Raw genomic sequence first — 21,671 nt, 5'->3', positions numbered from 1 at the left:
CATTTAGATACTGAATATTTTGTAAATCTTATATCTTCAGAAGTCTATTTGACACCATGTGTGGGAAAATGTGAGTACTTAGAGGTCCAGTGTTTAGGATTTAGTGGCATGTAGCTTTGAGGTTGCAGATAGCAACCAACTGAGCACTCCTGTTTCACCCTCCCCCATGGGGTCTGCGAAAAACGTGAAAAACATGAAAGGCACTCTGTGAAGCCAGGGTCTGGTTTGTCTGTTCTAGGCTACTAGAGAATCATGGTGGTGCAACATAGCAGACTCTGTGGAAGAGGACCCTCAACTAATATTTTCAGGTGATCATACACTAATAAAAGAACTGTGAATATTATATTACATTTTGACCAATAGATCCCCCTTAATCCCACACGCTGGACTTTTAATGTGAAGCAGCAGCTTCCCATGCCACTGTGACACATTGCAAGGAGGTCACCTGGCTTCATACCAGCGCTGTGTCGCAGGTGTTCAGCTTCCCAAAGATTCTCAGGAACATTTTTATCAGTGCACATACTCAGTGTCCAATTCAGGGAGTGTGTTTCACTGTGGTTCAAGATGTTGGTTGTAAAACACAGTGAAAAGACATCATATCTAAGATGGCTTTGATCAAGTTAAAGGACTGACTTGGTAATGTCAGTTACACAGCAGCATCTGTCTAACATTAGCCATTAGCCATCACAAGAATCTGGATCCAGGTGGTGGCAAAAAACCCTCTGTGTCCTGAATTAAACAAGGATGAATTTTATTGCTTATAAATTCATCTTTAAAGGAAGAATGTGCCATTTCTTAAGTGGTATAGTCTTGCTAAATGTTTGCATGCTGCTTGATATATTAGACTTTATTAATAGTAAAAAAGATACTTATTAAAATAATCAAAATGATCATAAAGCATCATAAAGGCATTATTTCCATAGATAACACAATTGAAATCAAATATACCATGAAAATTATATGTGTTTTGCATTGATGCTTTAAAACACCATATGTGCCCACAAAGTCTTGATTAGGTTTTATCTAACATGTATCAGTCTCCTGGTTGTTGTATAACCACTGACGCATTAGTACCTTACCTTGTAAGATACTTCCTGACATTCAACTAAAAACAGCCTACCTAAATACCAATCAACATCTTTGAAGACTTGGAAGTCTTTTTCATATTCCGATCAAGCCTAGATCCAGGGAGGGATCCAGGAGGGATCTAGGCCTGAGCCAGCAAGGCCTAGTGTTGCTGTGTTTTGAGCTAACAGCAAAATGCTAACATCATCACAATGCTAACATGCCAGTGTTTAACAGTTCATGTTTCAGTGTTATTTATCTGAGCACATTAGCATTCAAACAAGCGCTAACTAGCTCTAAACACTAAGTACAGCTGAGGCTGATGGGAATGTCAAATTCTTAAAAGCAAAGCATTGGACAAGTTGAAATCATGGCTATGATAATGGAGCTAGAAGAAAATTTGGGATGGCCAACTTCATTAAAGCTGCTTTGTGAATACAAATGTTTGTACTAACTTTCATATTCCGTCCAGAGGAAAAGTCATAGTTAGAGGATCACCCAAGTCCATGGGATGCATCCTCTGGCTGCCATGAATGTACAAATTGTCACGGTAATACTGGAGAAATATTTCACTCTGGACCAGGGTGAAGTGAGGACCCACCAAAGGACTGACTGACCCTTGAGCCCCTTGAGTGACAAAAAATAAACTCATTGTACAACTGTACTGAAGCAGAGCTACTTGTAGACGTACCGATATCCTCCGGATGGACTTGAACTCCAGGAAGGTGAGATGTTCGGCCAGCTCCATGGGCTCCAGGTGATCAAAGAGCAGTGAGGCCTTGCCTTTCTTAGCCTGCTTCTTCCGCTGGGTTAACTTGCGCATCCAGTCATATGACGGACTACAAGTAGAACAATTTACAAACAATAAATACTATCAATCCAGAAACTTGTGGCATGCTTTTGGAAAATGTGGCACTTGTTGATACTGATCTGATGGATAGTTTCCACAAGTGTATTATCTTGGTGTCTTACATGGTTGAGATGTCAAGGAGTTTTAGATGCTTCTCACAGCCGAGCTGAGCAGCCACATCTCTGAACTCTTCTGTTATCCTGATCAAACCCAAGTCCAGGTTGAACTCTGCAGGGAATGTCACTATCCAGTACCTGAACAAACACATATAGATTAAGCAGCAAATATCGTAACACTGGAAAGATAGTGACATGATACCAGAATGGAAAACATCCCATTTTAGCTCCCATAAACTTTCCATGAGCCAGAGAGTGACACTTGTGACCTTGTGAGATGTGACTCACGTCCATGTCCAGTGGTAGTATGGTGCAGGAATTTCCCTGCTCCTTGTTTCACATGTATGTGGAACACATGCTCTATAGCTGTCTCAAAAGTCAGTTAGTCACCGATTTGAATGGAATTAAAACAAAAGCAATTCAGTGTTAATTTTCAAACTGAACAACAACAAGCGTGAAACCGTGGAACTGTATAAACTGGAAGTGTATGTGAAACTGTCAACAACAGGAACCAGAACTACAGGAAGTAAGGAAGGACATGAGGTGAAATGAGGTTAGGGTTAGCCCTGGCTTGTACTGTGGTGTTGGGTTTATAGTAGGGATGAATGTGTGGGGATGAATGTATATGTAGTACCTTACCTCATTAAATAACAAATCTTCAGCCTGGTTCTCTGGCATGTGTCACCTTTGCAGTCACGGTACGTGGGGTTAAGTTAAGGACTTATTCCAAGATTTGACAAACTAAAACACTGTAATTTATGAGAAATCACCACATTAAGAAATTATTTAATCACACTTGAAGGATTCATTTGCTGCTGACTGTGGCTTACTGGAAGCCAGCATCTACATCATTCATCATCTTTCTGTAGCTTCTGAGCAGCTTGAGCATCTTCCTCTTCGATTTATTAAGCGGTGGCTTTTGTTAATCTGATTTAACATCAGTGGCAGTTCTAGCAGTAATGATAGTCTCAGCCTTAGTCCTATGTCAAATGTCCTTGTTAGTTTTTATCGTATTTAGTAAACCTCATCCTGTTTTTCAGTCAACGTTCAAGTGGATAAAAGTCTGGGCAACTTAGTCTTGTCTTAGTCAAAGAAATGGTAAGTATTATAGTCTAGTTTTAGTTAATGAAAACTGTTAACTTTGATTTTAGTCTTTTTTAGTCATTAGATTATGTTTGAACTTTTCAGTCAATCTGGTCTAGCCAAACCATTAATTTCTTGTCATTTTAGTCAAATGTATTTCACTTAAGATTTTAGCTTATCATTACCTGATGGAAAACATCAGCTTTGAAGACAGTATTTGGTCTAAGGATCTCCTTTTAACCCAATCACAACAAAAATATCACACTGACATTAAACGGTGAAAGAGGTATCTACTCCCAGGAAAGGCCAGCCTTTATCACCACAGAGAGATTTACAACAGAAGCCCAGTGGAATTAACGGAGCCCAACAGGACACATAGCAAACGGTGGTCAAAATCTCCACAGAACGAACGTGAGCTTCATTCTACAGCGGGAGAGCATTAAGACCTCACCTTTGATTGATGTCGATTGTTTGCTTTCCCACAGAAGGTAAACTCAAAAGATCTGGAAGCATCACCAAGGTGTGAACTCCTTCCCTCACCACACACTCATCACGTACTCACATACACACACTGAATCCTGTTGAATCCCCCTTGACAAATCTACAGCTGGAAGGACTCGGTAGATGAGAAAATGACCGAAAATCTGCTTGCATACCAACAGTGACGTGGAAATTAGCACCAATCGTTTTAATACATGTTTGAATTAAGATAAATTGTTATATTCCTTCAAAAAGACAACAATATCCAGCCAAGGCTGCCATCGAAGGGAAAACAAACTGGGCTGCAAGTGTATGGCTTTTAGCCAGCTAGCTTGATAGTTATAGACTGAAGCTCAAACTGCTGCTTGAATAAATTTGCAATTTACCCTCTCTCTCTCACACACACACTCACCACTGAATCAAATTAACAGCCTAATTAAAGTGTCATTGTGCACAGCCTGCATTATCAAAATGTTTACCTGTCGTAACAGACTTTTTATATATTACTGAGGTCGTCTGCTAAATTCTGCTTTGTTTCACTCAGCACAACTCAGATTTAATAAATCATTCATTATAAAAATGTGCAAACTGCACCGTTAAGGCAGAGATTGTCTGTGAAAAATCACATTTATTCCACATAGGGCTGAAATGAATACAGAATTATGTTAAATATTCACCGAATGGGTTGGTGATTGTTCAAAATCATAAATTATCTATCAGACAGAGTAGATGTTTATCATAAAGTAGGCTCAGTCAAATTCAACAATTTGTTAACAGAGTAGGCATGCTAATCGCCAACAGGCCTTGAATCTACAAAGTACTTTGGTAATGTTAATATGAACATTAAATGTAATTCTGGAAGGGAATTAACATACACATGTTATCAAATCAATCAACATAAATAATTGACATTTACCTTAGCAGTCATCGCAGCATGGTGTGTCAAATAGTTTTTTCCCCCCATAATATATCCATGACATGCACCCAGCAGGAAAAAAGGTTTAGGGTAAGGGTAAGACTGTAACTCTAGGGAAAGATATGTGGAGGCACTGAAAATATGTGCATACACTTGCACAGAAATGGTTTTGTTTGGTTAAAAAGGAAAACAACCAATGCTTCGAGATGGCTACTGTGATCTAACAAGTTGTCCCCCCAAACAGAACCAGTTTTTATTTTCAGTGCTTTTTTCAGTCATGATGTCATTACAATTTAAGCTTTAGTTATTTTGTAGAAATAAAAGGACGTCAATGATTATTTCTCAAAAAAAAGTTAACAAAGATATCACTGTACTTTTAGTCTTTTCTTTTTTTAGAAATTGCATGTTGATACTGTCCCACTGCAATTCCTATTTCCTGCTCTGTCCACCCAAGAACAACAGCTGCAGTTGTTTCAACGGGTGCCTCAAAAAAGACATGTTTTTAAGTAACAAAGCTCTCCAGCGGCTGCTGTTAATTATGACAAAAGGAAGTCAGGTGACGTTATTGTAGGGCAACAAACTCACAACATCTGACTTTGACATGGGACACCACTCTTCATTTTGTGTTTCCAACCATCAGTCAACATTTCCTTTTTTAAGGCATGACCACAGTCATCCCATACCCTTAACTTCATAGACCTGAATTCCTATAACCATGATGACAGAGCTTCCCTAAACTTAGTGAAGTAGTCATTTATTCAAACCATGATGTATCGCCAAAGCTAACCAGGTCGTTCTTGTATCCAAACTTAACCTTAACCATAGATTTATCACATTATAAAACAGATTAATTTTTCAACTGTGATTTGTAACAGCTTTGGGAGGCATAGACAGATTCAGACATTCAAACAGAAAACACTTCTTGTAGTTGTTCCAGGCGGCTTTTTGCTTCTAATATACTAATGGAAGGAAGACCTTTGCTCTCACGCTTTGCCTTTGAATTTTTGCAAATTAGAATCAGAATTAAACTAAATAAATGTTTTTATACACCTCCAACCAATCTCTCCTTATTGAACTGAATTTATACTTTAGGAAGTCTTTAAGTTATACTTTGCATTCATACCTACTTAACATACTGTATTTTATATGCACATAGACATATATGACACCTAAAGAAGAATACTGTTATAACTGTGGAGATTTCCAGGAGTCAAAGGAAGCTGCCCTATACCTGTCTGAAAGCACAACAGACCACTTACTGAGCAGCTCTAAGACAATGATCCAGGGCATGATCAATACTGCTCATTCTACATTAACACACCGTACCAGGGAAAGACAGCCACTGAAATGAAATGAAACATCAGCTGCTTCACTGAAAGAGACTGATTAGTATTCCATTGGCAAAATAGAAGATTATGTTGTACTTCCTGTAAGATGAGGAATAATTTATCAGGCATCACTTTACAGTGTGTTGAATTCAAAGTACAGTACCAGTCAAAAGGTTGAATACACCTTCTCATTCAATAGTTTTTCTTCATTTTTTATACTGTAGAGTAATACTAAAGTTATCAGTCCAATGAAAGAACACGTGCAATTATGTAGTAAGCAAAAAAAGTGTTAAACAAACCAAAGTATATTTTATGTGTTAGAGTCTTCAAAATAGCCACTGTTTGCCTGGATGACAGCTTTGTACACTGTTGGTTTAGCCAGCATCATGAGGTAGTGGAATGACTTTCAGTTAGTAGGTCTATCTTGTCAAAAGTTAATTCATGAAATTTCTTTCCTTTTTAATGCATTTGGAACCATCAGTTGCGTTGTGCTGAGATAGTGTTGGGATACAGTAAATAACCCTATTTGACTACTGTAGTAATCCATATTATGGCAAGTACCGCTCAACAGAAAGTAAAAAGGAACAACAGTCCATCATTACTTTAAGACATAAAGGTCAGTCAGTGTGGAAAATTTCAAGAACTTCAAATGCATCTTGGAGTGCCGTTTCAAAAACCAACAAATGTTATGGTTAAACAGTTAACTGGCAGAAATTGCCAATTAATGGCACCTTAGAGCTCACATCAATGCTTCAAAGAGCTCAAGTAGCACACACATCTCAACATACATGTTTGGAGGAGACTGCATAAATCACTGGCTTCTAGGTGGAATTGCTACGAAGGTACCACGACTGAAGGAGACCAACAAGAAGAGAATTGCTTGGGCCAATAAACACAAGAAATGGACATGAGACTCATGGAAACCTGTACTTGGTACTTGTACTGGTCAGATGAGTCCAAATGAAAGGTTTTTGGTTCCAACCGCCGTGTCTTTGTAAGATGCAAAGGAGATGAACAGATGGTATCTACATGTGTGGGTTCCATCATGTAACATGGAGGAGGAGTTGTGATGGTGTGGGGGTGCTTTGCTGGTGTCACTGTTGGCGATTTATTCAAAATTCTAAGCACACCTAACCGGCATGGCTACCACAGCCTTCTGCAGCAAAATGCCATCCCATCTGTTATGTCCATCATCATTTGTTCTCTAACAAGACAACGACCCAAAACACACCAACAGGCTATGTAAGAACAATTTGACCAAGCAGGAGAAAGGAAAGGGATACAAAATAAAAATCAACCATTATTATTATTATTATTACTATCATTATATAATCAATAGATGTGTTCTTTCAGAATTCCAATGTCTTCAGTATTAATCTACAATGGAGAAAATAAAAATGAAGAAAAGACTGAGAAGGTGTGTTTTGACTGGTAATGTACATAACATAGAGCCAAATGAAATGCATTAGCCAGCAGTACTTCATATTGTGAATGCCCAGTGTTAATGTGTATTAGCTGTAGTTAAAAAGATATATCATCAGTAGTTTTCCCGCCAGTTCTGAGGATGTGACGTACCAGCGATGCATCAGCAGCAGGCTGCGAGGAAGCTGGTTGGCCTGCAGCTGTCCATTGTCATCTATGAAGAGAAGTAAATCACAAGATGTCACCAAATTCAACCTTTATAGAACATGTACTAAGTTAATGTTCACAATCGAAGCCTCATCATGTTGTTCTCTAACCTATTCTAGATTTTCCTTGTCAACAAATCCCATGAAAAGACGCAATCAACATCGAATGTATCCTGTGAGTGTATCAACGCCGGACTGTCCAAACAGTATTAAAAACACATCAATCTGCCACACTGTTGTACTGGTGACATGTTCTTTCATCACCATGAACACACTGTAGTTTATTTTGACTCAATCCCACATCCACTGTTCTACTACCCCAAATACTCACTAGAACCAAATGTGGATTTATCCTATTCTGAAAATAGTCCTTGACAAATACATGATTTCCTCCTGTTTGAGTGAGTCCTACAACTACAGTGCCCAGCAGTTTTAGAATGTTATGAATGTCGTCAGTAGGAACTATTGGGCTTAGGGTAAGAGGGTCAGACTGTTGAGAGACGGACTAACACATCATTGGTTTAGTATTTTTATCAGATATTTTAAAATAAGAAAAACATACACATCAGGTTTTATATATATACATATATATATACACACACATCCCAAGAGGCACAAATGCAAAAGTAGCTTTGAAGCCCTTTCATTTCATATCATGCAACGAAATTATCAAAAAAATATTTTCCACATCAGGGACCACTGATGATCAGGGCCCCAATCATTTTAGGAAGGAAGTCCAGCTTTGCAATTCAGCCACACGCGTCACTCACCAAATGCATGAATGCATTCATTTAAGAGAGCATCAAGAGATGCTGCCTTTCCCAACGTGGATGATCCCATTGTGAAGGACAGAGGTCAACAGTTCCTACTCACTGCCCTGGAATTCGGGGTAATCCTGTGGGTAGGAGAGAAACAGTCATCAGTAGGATAATCTTTATATAATAGGAATATAAACGCTTTCCAAACTGTTAAAATGGGAATAGAACCATTATGCCAGTTTTGTGATCATGCAAAGTCAAATTTGTACATGTATTACATGTGATTAATCAAATTGTTTGAAACACACACTTGAGCATTGACACTGTAAATATGAATAACTTGCTGACAGGCTGGTATATCTTTTACTAGCCCAGGTGGGTATTTAATACAATTTATTAAAGCCCCTATACATATATAAATTTCATACAATCCAAACAAAATGACTTGAAAGTAACCAATATCAGATACTGGCATTTGAATGCAGAATCTGTTGGCAGGGGTAGTTTTGGGGTGCACTGGTAAAAGGGGCTTTGGGCAGGTGGACAGGATTTGGGTTGGTTTACCGTGAGCTGGGCTGGTTTTTAAATGAAAAAAAAAAATCATCATATTGAAAATATATTCATTAAATTGTATTCCCTAGTCATGCAAATATTATATCTGCAGGTTGGATGTTATATGCTTGGTGATTATAAATATCTGATGAATGTTTCAGCAATCCACAATGACATTTGTATGTCCCAGAGATATTTGTAACTACAACAATGATGGTTCTACTAAAAACAAAGAACTTTCTGTATGCATGAGCTGACATTTTTATCACTGAACATTACCAATAACAATCAAAGCTAAAAATCCCAACACTGAGGGGGCTTTTTTTCTGACCAACATGAAGAGCCCATGTCCAAGTCATATAACTATTTATAGCTCTCTCAGCAATTTGAATTTAAAGCAGCATTAGCAGAGGAACAAACAACATTTTATCACACTATAAAGTTGATAAAGCTCACATGTTAACAGTCCATTTATACACCAAGTAGACACACTAGCTTTCGCGTAAGGATGGGGTGCCCAAACCCGTTCCCTTGGAGGGCCAAAACTGAAACTGGGTCAGGGTAATGGTGGGTCACAGGCCAAAAACAAACATTTATTATATTAGGGCATTCATGACTGCTACACTTTAGTAGTAATCAACTTCTCCCAAAATTTAGTGGACTAGTCGATGATGAATATATTTCATTCTTATTTTTTTCACCCAACATCGATGATCAGTTCTTGTCAGAAAGCTCCCCCACCTGCATATCTGCCATAAATGCATTGTCACTGCTTTATTCGTGCACTGTGCTAAAACCAAAGATGAAAAATCAGTCTACAATGATGCAAAGTGTTGACTTTTGGTTTTGACTTCAACTGTTTTGCGAAAACCCTATATTATATTGTAAACATGCAAAATGGTACCAGGATCATCAAGTTTCTCTAATTGAATATTTTATAACAATATTTTGTCATTTAACATTATATATATTTTTACTTTATCATTATTTTGTGGTTTTGCTATATCCAAGTGGGGTTCCCGATGACGTCATGCCACACCACTGGCCAGCTCCCAGCCAGAACTGCTGCAGTCTCCATTTCCTGTCCTGCAGCGATCTCCTGAGTCAGAGCTGCAAACATCTCCTGATCCTGCTGACCTGCAGCATTGCTTTGTGGTTAGGGTTCATCAGTGGCCTGTTCCCCCGAAGTCACCACATCCCCAATTAGCCTCCAGCCCTGCTGCCCTTTACCACTGGCCTCCAGAGTGGTTCCACCTTCACCGGCGGCCTCCAGTGGGTTTCTTCCTTCGCAGCTGACCTCCAGCACAACCTCCAGAAGGGTTCCACCTTAGCCAGCGGCCTCCAGCCCAACCTCCACAGGGCTTCTGCCTTTGCTACCAGTCGCCTGCCTGTCCTCTTGAGAGATTCTGCCTTTGTAGCACACCTCCTGTCCCTCTTCCAGAAGGGTTTTGACTTCATCGCCGGTCTCATGCCAGACCTCCAGAGGGATTCTGCCTTCATTGCCAGCCTCTTGCCATACATCTCGTGCTTTTGCAACCGTCATTGTTCTGAGTGTTAGTTTTGCTCTTTCCTGTCTTATGTTGAAAGTTAACTCATTCGTCATCTTTTGCTTTACTTCCTGTGTTTTCCTGCCCTTGCGAGTATTTGATTTATGTCACCCGTCCCTCATTTGTTGTCACCTGTGCCTTGTTAGTCTTCCCTCCCAGTGTATTTTAGTCTGTGTGTTTCCCTCAGTCTTTGCCAGTTCGTCTTTGTACCATTTGGATGGTAAATACAAGATGGTGGCGCGTGCAGACGCAGCGGCTCGTAGCTCCCGTGTTTACGTTTTTGTTTGTTTGTTTTTACTCGTTTCCACTTTTACTTCTCTACTGGACGCTCTGACACAGTACAGCAGGTCTGAACTGTGGAACTTTGGAGTACAGTTCGGACTTCACACACGCCCTAAACTGGACTTAATTCCACCGGAGCTGCTACGGACCCCAGAGCCCACCACCATCCCCCCACTGCTGCCAAGGAGACGGAGGAGGCACCGTAAACAAAAGCATGGCAAGAGAGCCGGCGTGCGTGCTAGGCTACAAGCTAACCCTCACAGACCGGCTCTCCCCAGTCTCTTCCTCACCAACGCCAGGTCTCTCACCTGACTAAGGATAGTCTCTCGCCGGATGGACAGCTGTGTTACTGTTGTCACAGAGACCTGGCTGGACGACAACATCCCGGATGCAGAGGTGGAGATAGCGGGGCGCTCTCTTTTCCGGGCGGACAGGACTGCAGCTTCAGGTAAGAGCAGAGGCGGAGGCTTGGCGCTGTATGTACACAATGCCTGGTGTACAGCCACACGCACCGTTAGCACGTTCTGCTCTCCTGATTTGGAATACCTGGTGGTGAAATGCCGACCGTTCTAGCTGGTTAGAGAACTCTCGTACATTGTTATTGTGGCCGCTTACATCCCACCGCGGGCTAATGCTAAGTTAGCATTAGAGGAGCTGTACTGCCTCATCAGCGGGCAGATGAACGACAACCCGGAGGCGGCCGTGATTGTGGCGTGGGACTTTAATCACGTTGAACTGAAGGCGGTGTTTCCCAAATTTCACAAGTACATAAAGTTTCCTACTAGAGACAGTAACATTTTGGACCAAGTTTACTGCAACATCCCTGCTGCTTACAAGGCTGTAGCAGCTCCACACCTGGGCATGTCAGACCACATCTCAGTTAAACTCATTCCTGCCTACAAGCCTCTGGCCTGCAGAACAAAGCCGACCACCAGGACAGTACAGATATGGACTGAGGAGGCCTCCTCTGCACTTCAGGACTGCTTTGAGCTGACAGACTGGACTGTGTTCAGAGAAGAGGCAGACCTTGAGGAGTACACATCATCTGTATTGTCCTATGTTCAGTTCTGCACTGATACTGTCCTCCCAGTCAAGACCATCACAGTGTTTCCCAACCAGAAACCATGGCTGGACAGCACAGTGCGGTCCCTGCTGAAAGCCCGGGATGCTACCTTCAGATCTGGAGACAGGCTGGCTTATAGCAGAGCTCAAGCAGAGCTGAAGAAGGGAATTAAGCAGGCCAAGCTCCAGTACAGAAACAAAATTGAAGATCACTTCAAGAACAACAACCCCCAGAACATGTGGATAGGCATCAGAACCATAACGGACTACAAGCCGAACACTCAGCTCGCCAGCCACGACCCCACCCTGCCTGACACCTTAAACAGCTTCTTTGCCCGCTTCGACACATCAGGCAGCAGAGAAGTTGCACACCTACCCCGGCTGGAGGAGCAGCACCAGCCCCTCGTCCTGCAGCAGCACCAGGTGACATCCACCCTGAGGAGGATCAACACCCGCAGAGCTGCAGGACCGGATAAGGTGTCAGGCAAGACTTTGAGGACATGCGCTGACCAGCTAGAAGGAGTGTTCCTGGACATTTTCAACCTGTCCCTGCAGCTGTCTATGGTTCCTGAGTGCCTCAAGTCCTCCACCATCATTCCGGTACCGAAGAAGACATCCATCACCTGCCTGAATGACTACCGGCCTGTTGCTCTGACCCTGGTAATCATGAAGTGCTTTGAGCGGATTATTCTCAGGTACATCAGAGACTTCATCCCCTTGGACCTAGACAGCCTTCAGTTTGCCTACAGAGGGAATCGGTCCACAGAGGATGCTGTCTCCATCACCCTGCACACAGCCCTGACCCACCTGCAGCAGCCCAACACCTATGTCAGGATGCTATTTGTAGACTTTAGCTCAGCTTTTAACACCGTCATCCCAGACAAGCTGGCGCTGAAGCTACACGCAGTAGGTCTGCCTGCGTCTCTGTGCCACTGGATCAGAGACTTTCTCACCAACAGGCCTCTGGTGGTGAGAATAGGCAACATCACATCATCCCCTCTGGTCCTCAGCACGGGCACGCCACAGGGTTGTGTGCTCAGCCCAGCCCTCTTCACCATGTTTACTCACGACTGTGCTGCCATACACCCCACCAACACAGTCGTGAAGTTTGCGGACGACACTACAGTAGTGGGTCTCATCTCAGATAACAACGAGACCCACTACAGAGAGGAGATACGCCAGCTCACCCAGTGGTGTTCAGCCAACAACCTGGTGCTGAACACAGGGAAGACCAAGGAGGTCATTGTGGACTTCAGGAGGTCCAGGAAGATGGATCACACCCCCTCCTCATGGACGGAGAAGTGGTGGAGCGTGTGGACAACATCAGGTTCCTGGGCCTCCACATCACATCTGACCTCTCCTGGTCCATGAACACCTCCCGCCTGGTGAAGAAGGCACAACAAAGGCTCTTCTTCCTCAGGAAACTGAAACGAGCTGGACTCTCCTCTCGGTTGCTCGTCAATTTCTACAGGGCCACAATTGAAAGCATCCTCTGCCTCAGTGTGACAGTGTGGTATGGCAGCTGCACAGCACAGGAGAGGAAACAAATGGCATGGGTGGTTAAAACTGCACAGGGCATCGTGGGCTGCCCCCTTCCTGACCTAGACTCTATATATGAAGGCCGGGTCAGGAAGAGGGCAAGATCCATGTCCACGGACCCCAGCCATCCGGACTGTTTGTACCGCTTTCCTGATGGAAGCGACAGGAACATCTCACCGCCACTAACAGACTGAGGAACAGCTTCTTCCCCAGAGCTGTTAGAGCTATCACCCCCAGCAGCCCCTCACTGCAGTGAGAGACTGTGAGAACTGTGAACCACTGCACACCGCACTTTACACCTACACCTCCACCTCCACCTGCACCTTCTGTGTACTTAACTTTTAGGTCCAGACATATACTTAACTAATTATATACATTTTAGTATATTGGCACATTTCATTTTCATTGGCATATTTTATTGTCCACTGGTATATTTTAATCTGTTGGTACATATCACTGTGTATTTTTTTTATTCTGTCGGTATATTTCACTGTGTATATTTCATTCTGCTTGCATATTTTATCCTGTTGCACATTTGACTTCCATATTTTATTGTTTATTGTTTAGTATATTCTATTGCCTTAGTATATTTTCATTCTGTTATATTTTTAATTGCTTTACGAATAATTTTTTTGCATGTTGGTTCTTTATTTTATTGTAGTTATCTTAATTTTATTCTTTCTAGTCTTCTTATCTTTCTTACCATCTGTTCCTAACATGGGGGTTGCAATGAAAATTTCATTGACATGCACAATGACAATAAAGACTCTTGAAATGTTGAAAATCTTGAAATCATTTGTGTAAAGTGTTCCTGCCATTGCGAGTGTTTGTTTTCTCATTTTTGGACTTCTACTCCCTTTGTTTTGGATTTTGTTTGACTTTTTCTGTGGTTTTGACCCTCACCTGCCTAACCCATCTGTAAGTCTTGGTTTGTTCCCTTACATTTATGGAACTGCACCAGTTCTACCTTTTGGTCTGCATTTGGGTTCAATCCCTTGTTCATCTGTGAAACATTACAACAGTGAGGAAAGTCGTCCCCTCCCAAAGTCTAATCTATTCTTTTTACACTTGTGTCAACATCAGTAATGTGTGTGTGTGTGTGCACGCGTGCATGTGTGCCTGCATGCATGTGTGTGTGCATACAGTCGAATGAATGAAGGCATTGTTCCTTGAGTGTAAATGGATAAGATCTTAAAAGAGACTATGCTTAGACGTGGTGATTCCTAATGTGTCTGGTGATTTCAGTACTAACATCACCAAGAATTTCTTATTCATAAATAATACTAAGCACACTCTGACATAGCCTTTGCCTTAGGAATGATTCTAACATATTCATTTGTGTGAATGCTGTAACCTGATATAACCTCTCTACTAGTCGGGGATGCAGGCTTGTGTGTATCACTCAGCAATTCCAGATATATGCATAGATTGAGTACTTAAAGAGAAACCAGTGCTACATTAAACAATGCTGGAGTTGAACACTCTGACAGCTGTTGGTATGAAGGACCTGTGGTAGCGTTCCTTCTTGCAGAGTGGATGCAACAGTCTGTTGCTGAAGGAGCTGTTGAGGGCCCCCACATGCAGAGGGTGGAAGGGGTTGTCAATGATAGATGTAAGCTTGGCTAACCCCCTCCTCTCAGCAACGTCCTCAATGGTATCCAGCTCTCCTGACCAGTTTTTGAGTCTCTTTCTGTCCCTCTCAGAGCTTCCACATCCCCAGCAGACTACTGCGTAAAAGACTGCAACCACAGAGTCATAGAAAGTCTTCTCAGCAGATGGAGACGACTTTGGTCCTTCCTGTACGTGGTATCAGTGTTAGTGAACCAGTCCAGTTTATTGTTGAGGTGGACAACCAGGTATTTGTACTCCTCCACGATCTCAATGTGCAAACCCTGGATGCACACCAGTGTAGTCAGTGGTGCTTTCCTGCATAAGTCTATCACCATCTCCTTGCTCTCCAGGTGGTTTAGTCCACACAGTCGACAAAGTTAATGATGACTTCCCTGTATTCCAAATCGTTCCCCTGTGATACACATCCAACGATGGCTGTATGGTCGGAGAACTTCTGAAGGTGGCAGCTGGTTGTGTTGTGTCTGAAGTCCGATGTGTAGAGGGTGAAGAGGAAAGGAGAGAGCACAGTACCCAGCAGAGCCCTGGTACTGCAAACTACCACGTTCGACACACAGTCGCGAAGCCTCACATACTGCCAGGTTGTTGGTGGTCCATGCAGCCAGGTGTCAGTCCATGCCAGCTCCTTCCCGCTTCCTCAGAAGTGATGGCTGGATTGTGTTGAAAGCACTGGAGAACTCAAAAAACATGACCCTCACGGTGCTCCCAGTACTCTCCAGGTGAGAGAGAGAGCAATGGAGCAGGTAGATGACTGCATCTTCCACACCAATGCCTGGTCGATATGCAAACTATATGGGGTCCAGCTCGCTGCTCACCTGGTGATGGAGGTAGTTCATTGTGATCCTCTCCTTGGTGTTATCAGGTAGGAAGTTAAGGCTACGAAGTGGTTGGCCTCCCTGGGATGCAAAGTCTTGGAGGACACACACAGGAAGTTTTCCACAGGGCTGGAACTCTCTCCAGGCTGAGGCTCGTGTTTAATATACGCAGAACGACCCCTCAGAATCAAACTTGTTAAAAAAACAGGTTCAGCTCATTTGCCCATTGCCTGTCTCCAGATTCCAGATGGTTTTCAGGCCCCTCCAAACCTCTCTGGTGTTCTTTCCCTGCAGGCGCTCCTCCAGCTTCCTCCTGTAGCTCTCCTTGCCTTTCCTGATGTCTCTTATCAGCTCCCTCTGCACCCTCCTCAACTCAGTTCCCAGTTCCCCCACATCTAAAAACCCTCTTCTTCTCATTCAGTAGGGTTTTCAGTTCAGGGGACACCCATGGGCTGTTGTTTGGGAAACACCGCACCTTCCTGGTAGGCACAGTGTTGTCCACACAGAAATTGATGTATTCCGAGATGCAGGTTGTCAGACTATCGGTGTCCTCCCCGTAAGGACTGCACAAAACTTCCCAGTTGGTGGCGTCAAAGCAGTTTGCATCTGCAAACTTTTACGCAGTAGTCTGCTGGGGCTGTGAAAGCTCTGAGAGGGACAGAAAGAGACTCAAAAAAATTCCAAATATTACTGACAACATTCCCCACCTCCTGCCCTGAACTGGTGCTGATTTATTTTCAAACACAGGGACCTTAGAGACATCTGTGAATCCTGATATATATTTTGAGTGCTTGTCTCCAATCAATGAGTTCTTCAACCATAAATCCTAAACTTTCAACCTGTCTGTTAGACCTCTGGGCTGCTTGAAATGTTTTACTCTTAATTTAAACTTCTGTACTAGATGCGATTAATTTGTCTTTATCAACAGGCTATGTACCACAGTCCATTAAAGTAGCTGTAATTAAACCTCCCTTTGAAAAAGCAGTTCTTGAACCTGGTAGTGGTTTTAGCCAACTATAGACCTATATCATAACTTACTTTCCCTTTCTCTCCAAAATCCTTGAAAGCAGTTTCATTTGGGATTTAGAGTGCATTATAGCACAGATACAGCACTGATCAAAGTTGCAAATGACTTTCTAATTGCAAGAACTTGTCTCTGTACTTGCCTCATAAGATCTTAGTGCTGCATTTGAAACCACTGTCAAATGAGGACACACTGACCACACTGACCATCACTGACCATCACATCCCGTTACAGAGACTGGAGCACTTAATTTGCATAAAGGAACTGCACTAAACTGGCTTAAGTCCTTGAATTTGTACATGTTACTATGATTCCTCCATACATGCCATAGTTAGTCGAAGTTAGTTCGACAGGGTTCTGTGCTTAGACCCATTCTGTTTGCCCAATGTATCCTTCTAATGGGCAATATTATTAGGCGTTTTTTAACAGTTCAGTTTGAACTTGGCAGTGGTACTGATGGCTATGGCAGATAAAGATGACAATTCCCCACCACTAGAGCACCCATGGCCATATCTGAAGTCCATGTTTGAAATTTCTGAAGGAAAGATTCGTATCATATTTAAAATGTCTCTGTTTACCACGCACAAACTTCATTACTGCCTACAAAAATTCACCGGCCAACCCGAGAAAGCATGTTGGGGTCTGTAAATGCTTGTTTAATTCCCGATATACATTTTAATCACTGTTGTCTGTCCTTGTAGTAGTTGCATTTTTTTATGCCAAGGTTGGTAATTTGCCCATAAAATCCATTTTGAAATGTATGTTTCAATGTTGTCAAATACATACAGTACTTTTGTGGGTAGGGGTATGTACACAAACAGATAATATTAGTAGTTAGTACAGCTTAAAAAACTAATGTCAGAAATCCCTCTATCTAGGCCTTCCATCCGGGTCAGCAAACCAATAACAAATGCCTTCCTCATTGCAAAATATATGATCACTGACTTTTGCAGTTTTCAGTTCCATGAACTGTGTCCTTTGTCTTCCTAAAGCTCCACTCAGTCATTTTCTCAGTTTCACAGGGCAGCCAATCATCATGCAGTAGCTGTGCTGTCTTAAATACTGTATCATTATATAGCCGGCTTACCAAAATAGAAAGCAAACGGACTGTTGCTGGCGTACTTGCCAGGGCGTCTTACTGACCCTCCAAGCAAATAAAACTGTTTATGTTGCACAAGCACATACTGTACTTTTTAATGATCCCCTCTGTGTTTACCTATAGAGTAATATAGTCAGAAAATGCTCCACTAAGAATCCCCTAGTACCAACTGTTATTCCAGTAAAGTCCCTCGGCAGTATCAGCTCCATGTAGTTAAAGTACTTGTTATGGAGAAAGAATAGACTCTGTCATTGTTATCTATTTTCTTAGATAATGCGAGATTACTCTTCTGCATTCATAAAGCAACATTTTAATGTTGTAACTGGTCAATGTGGATCTATTTATTTTATATACTGAGAGACAGTTTTATGTAAAGCAAGATGTCATATTTATAGCACAGTTCAAACAGTTGACTGACAGAAATTATAATCAGCAACTATTTTGATAATCACTTCATCATTTTTAAGCAGAAGTGCTAAGCTGTCTCTGCTTCCAGGTCCTCCAGTGACGATTTGCTGCTTTTCTTTCTTATCATTGTAAACTAATTACTACTAAAATCAACTTTTGAAAACAATGACAAAAAGTGAATACTAAATTATCACAAGTGGAAGAGTTTGAGGTCAATGAGTAAGAGGATGAGGAGTTGGAAGCAGAGTTGTCAGAGATGGAGAAAGAGGAAGACAAGGAACTGGAGGTGGAAGCAGCGGGATCAGAGGAAACTGATCTGTTTTGTATATTCTATGTCCACTTTTCACAGGGGGGAAAGCACAGTAACAAACAAGTTTATATTTACAGTAACTTTGTGAAACTGTCTACATATCACATGTCACCACATTACAGGCGGGGGCAGCAAAGTGTTTAGCTACCATTGGCACTAACATTAGCCACAAAACATGTAGCCTCTAAATCATTATAGCTAATGCTAACTTCAAACCTAATAGCACCAAGCATCAGCCCCAACGTCCTTTGCACTGGAGGATATACTCGGAGGACAGAATGGCCACAGAGCAAGAAAGCTATTCTTGCTCTTCATGGTGGTGTTGTGTATATCTGTACCTCCATCAAGCAAAACTGTTTTTTTCCAGTCCATGCATTCCCATCCCCAAGATAATTTACTTATGTGTGAAGTAAGTGTCACTTAAGTGTTACTAAAGGAAAACATGTTTTCAACTTACAACAATGGCCACAAAGAGCATTAATAAATGATTAATTACAGTTATGCTTATCCAGCACTCTAATGCATTTATTAAGTGTTGCTGAAGGAAAACATGTTTTCAACCTTACAGTAACAGTCAACAACAAAGAGCCACAACAAAGATTAATTAACGGCCAATTATGACAAGTAATGCTTATACAATATACCATGCGCAATAACTTACAGGTTTGACCATAAGTCAAGGAATGAATAACTGAAGATGAAGGAAAAGCAAACCTCTAGTGTGTCTAGCGTGTGTCCACTGATCTCTACCTTTACCAAAAATAAGTCATAAGTTGGAGGATGGACATGTAAGTGGAGATCTTTATCAACCATGTATTAACATTAGATAGTACTTTAATTAGCATGTAAACCCTTAAAATGTTAACAGGTGAATTGACAGCTACCTAAGGTTTATTACTATATTAAATAATATTAATAATGTCTTTATAAGCTATTGAATAATGCATGAATGAATACATTAGTTAACATGAAGAATATTAGTAAATGATTACTACACTTATTAGTTAACTGTTAATTAACTTTTTGTTAATGATTATTACTGCAATAACAATAATTAACGTCCCCTCTGTAAAGTTTTGCCAGTGTTATAGAGTACAAGTGTAGAGTAGCACAAAATAATAGAAAAATACTCAAGTAAAATGCAAACACAGAAAGTGCTTTAAAGATGAGACTCCACTGTAGTATGGAAGAACTGTCTAATACTGATTTAAGTCAAGTTACAGTTGTAGAATAATCCAATTTGGACGGGCAATGCTTGACAAATAAATAGGTCTGTATTAAGAAACAAATGTCTGCCTTGCGGTGCTTACGTTCCTTTGCTTTTGACATAATAATAAGAACTACTACAACGACTCAAAATTCAGAGACCGCTCTTTCTTAATTGGATTAGCTTTCTGTGTTTAAGTCAAGCTCCATTGAATATGCTTCTATATTGCAGTTGCAAAGGCAGGAAACAAGAAAGTTAGAATAGAAAAAAACTGACTTGCATTATACTAAAGATTGAAAAAAATGCTGAAAAAAATCTTGCAGATAATCGGAGGACATCTCAGCTGACAATTAGATATACAGTTATGACATTGGTACAATCCCTGCAGGAAATTATTTCGACTACACTCTGGCTTGCTTGTGGCAAATTCCGTTTTAACAATCAATCAATTGACCTTATTGCTGACTTAAGATCCATAGTACAACTATGTGCAATTCCGAGGTTGTTAAGACAGCTGATCTACTATGTATGTGTCCTGTGTCCTGACATCATCTTATGCAGTAGCTGGAAGACTTTGTAGAATACAGAAGTGCAGTCAGGCTACTGTAAGAATAAATGCAGAAGGCAAGCTGCCAATTAGCAAAGCAGTTAACAAGTAAGCCGCAGGATAAAATGAATGGTGTCTTCTGCCATAGCATTCCTTTTCAATATATGTCATGATTACATTATGTTGACATAATGCTTGCTCCCCCAGATTTAAAATAAAAGCTTATTCGTCTTTTTAAGGGACATGGATGTCGTGGAATCTACTAATGTTGCTTTGAGTTAGCTATCCTTTATGTTTAATTAACTGGTCCATCCATCCATTATCTATACACCGCTGAATCCTTTGCAGGGTCACGGGGGGGGCTGGAGCCTATCCCAGCCGTCTCTCGGGCGAAGGCAGGGGACACCCTGGGCAGGTCGCCAGCCTACCACAGGGCTACATATACAGACAAACAACCACACGCTCATTCACACCTATGGACAATTTAAAGTGATCAATTAACCTAAGCATGTTTTTGGACTGTGGGAGGAAGCCGGAGAACCCGGTGAGAACCCACGCTGCACAGGGAGAACATGCAAACTCCACACAGAAAGACCCCGTGCAGCCCTAATTAACTGGTCACTTAAGGAATCACATCATCATTAATGTTAGCCTGTGAAAGAAAAAGGTAATTTGCTCTCCAGTTTATAATTCATGTGCACGGTTTAGCCGGCGGTCGGCTAGTTTAGCTGTAGTTTGGCACAGCTATGGTTCGTTATTGCGTATTCGTAGCCGACCGCTGCAGAGTCAGCTGTGTTGTGGCTGGCTGCTCGCAGCGCCCGGCGTTCGGTAATGACATCATCCACGTCAGAGGTAGTTGTCTAGAGACGCAGGATGTTGATAACATGCCACCACGGGCTCAGAGGGGAATAGCACCAGCATATCATAACAAAATATTGGAATATGAACGAGTTTCGCAGATTATGCGTTATATAGAGGCCGCGCATGGATGCCCCGAGTACTCGCATTATACGGATATACGCGCCGCTCCTCTGGGGCTAATTTCTTCAAAACGACTCCAAATGCCACCAAAGTTGTCGGGGTGTCTAAATGGTCGTATTTAATGCTACAAATAAGGTCCAGGTTGTAAAAAACGAAAGTTATCCTTTAATGTTAGCAATTTTGTACTTTGTCTGAAAAGCTAAACTCAGACAGTGAACAGTATTTTAGCCAAAAAGATTTTTCTGCATGAGACTAATATTAGTCATATTTACTAACTAGCTATGACTAATAGCCAATATTTATCGCCAATGTTGGTGTTTACGTGTTTTGTCTGAAGCTAAACTCAGTAGATATAATTTCTGAATGTTCACACTTCAACACCTGTCAGATAGCACCAAAGATTTTTCCAGAAGAAGCCTTAAAGAAGCGTTAAAAACAGCAAAAA

At 41.6% G+C, this 21,671-nt stretch overlaps 1 protein-coding gene across 3 annotated transcripts in view; it reads right to left on the bottom strand.

Moving 5' to 3' along the window:
- rasgrp3 (RAS guanyl releasing protein 3 (calcium and DAG-regulated)) overlaps positions 1-21,671 on the bottom strand; it is a 45,945-nt gene that overhangs the window by 12,183 nt on the left and 12,091 nt on the right. For all 3 annotated transcript variants that reach the window (XM_041947157.1, XM_041947156.1, XM_041947158.1), the window contains exons 2-6: positions 8,237-8,361; positions 7,372-7,474; positions 2,671-2,733; positions 2,038-2,169; positions 1,757-1,904 (exon numbers count right to left, since the gene is read on the bottom strand). In XM_041947157.1, the coding sequence (XP_041803091.1) occupies positions 1,757-1,904; positions 2,038-2,169; positions 2,671-2,733; positions 7,372-7,474; positions 8,237-8,306 (516 nt within the window). In that variant the 5' untranslated portion in view covers positions 8,307-8,361. The remainder of the gene's footprint in view (positions 1-1,756; positions 1,905-2,037; positions 2,170-2,670; positions 2,734-7,371; positions 7,475-8,236; positions 8,362-21,671) is intronic.

This window comes from Chelmon rostratus, chromosome 11 (genome assembly GCF_017976325.1).
Source record: "Chelmon rostratus isolate fCheRos1 chromosome 11, fCheRos1.pri, whole genome shotgun sequence".
Taxonomy (NCBI): domain Eukaryota; kingdom Metazoa; phylum Chordata; class Actinopteri; order Chaetodontiformes; family Chaetodontidae; genus Chelmon; species Chelmon rostratus.
This window is presented reverse-complemented; position numbering and strand designations above follow the sequence as displayed.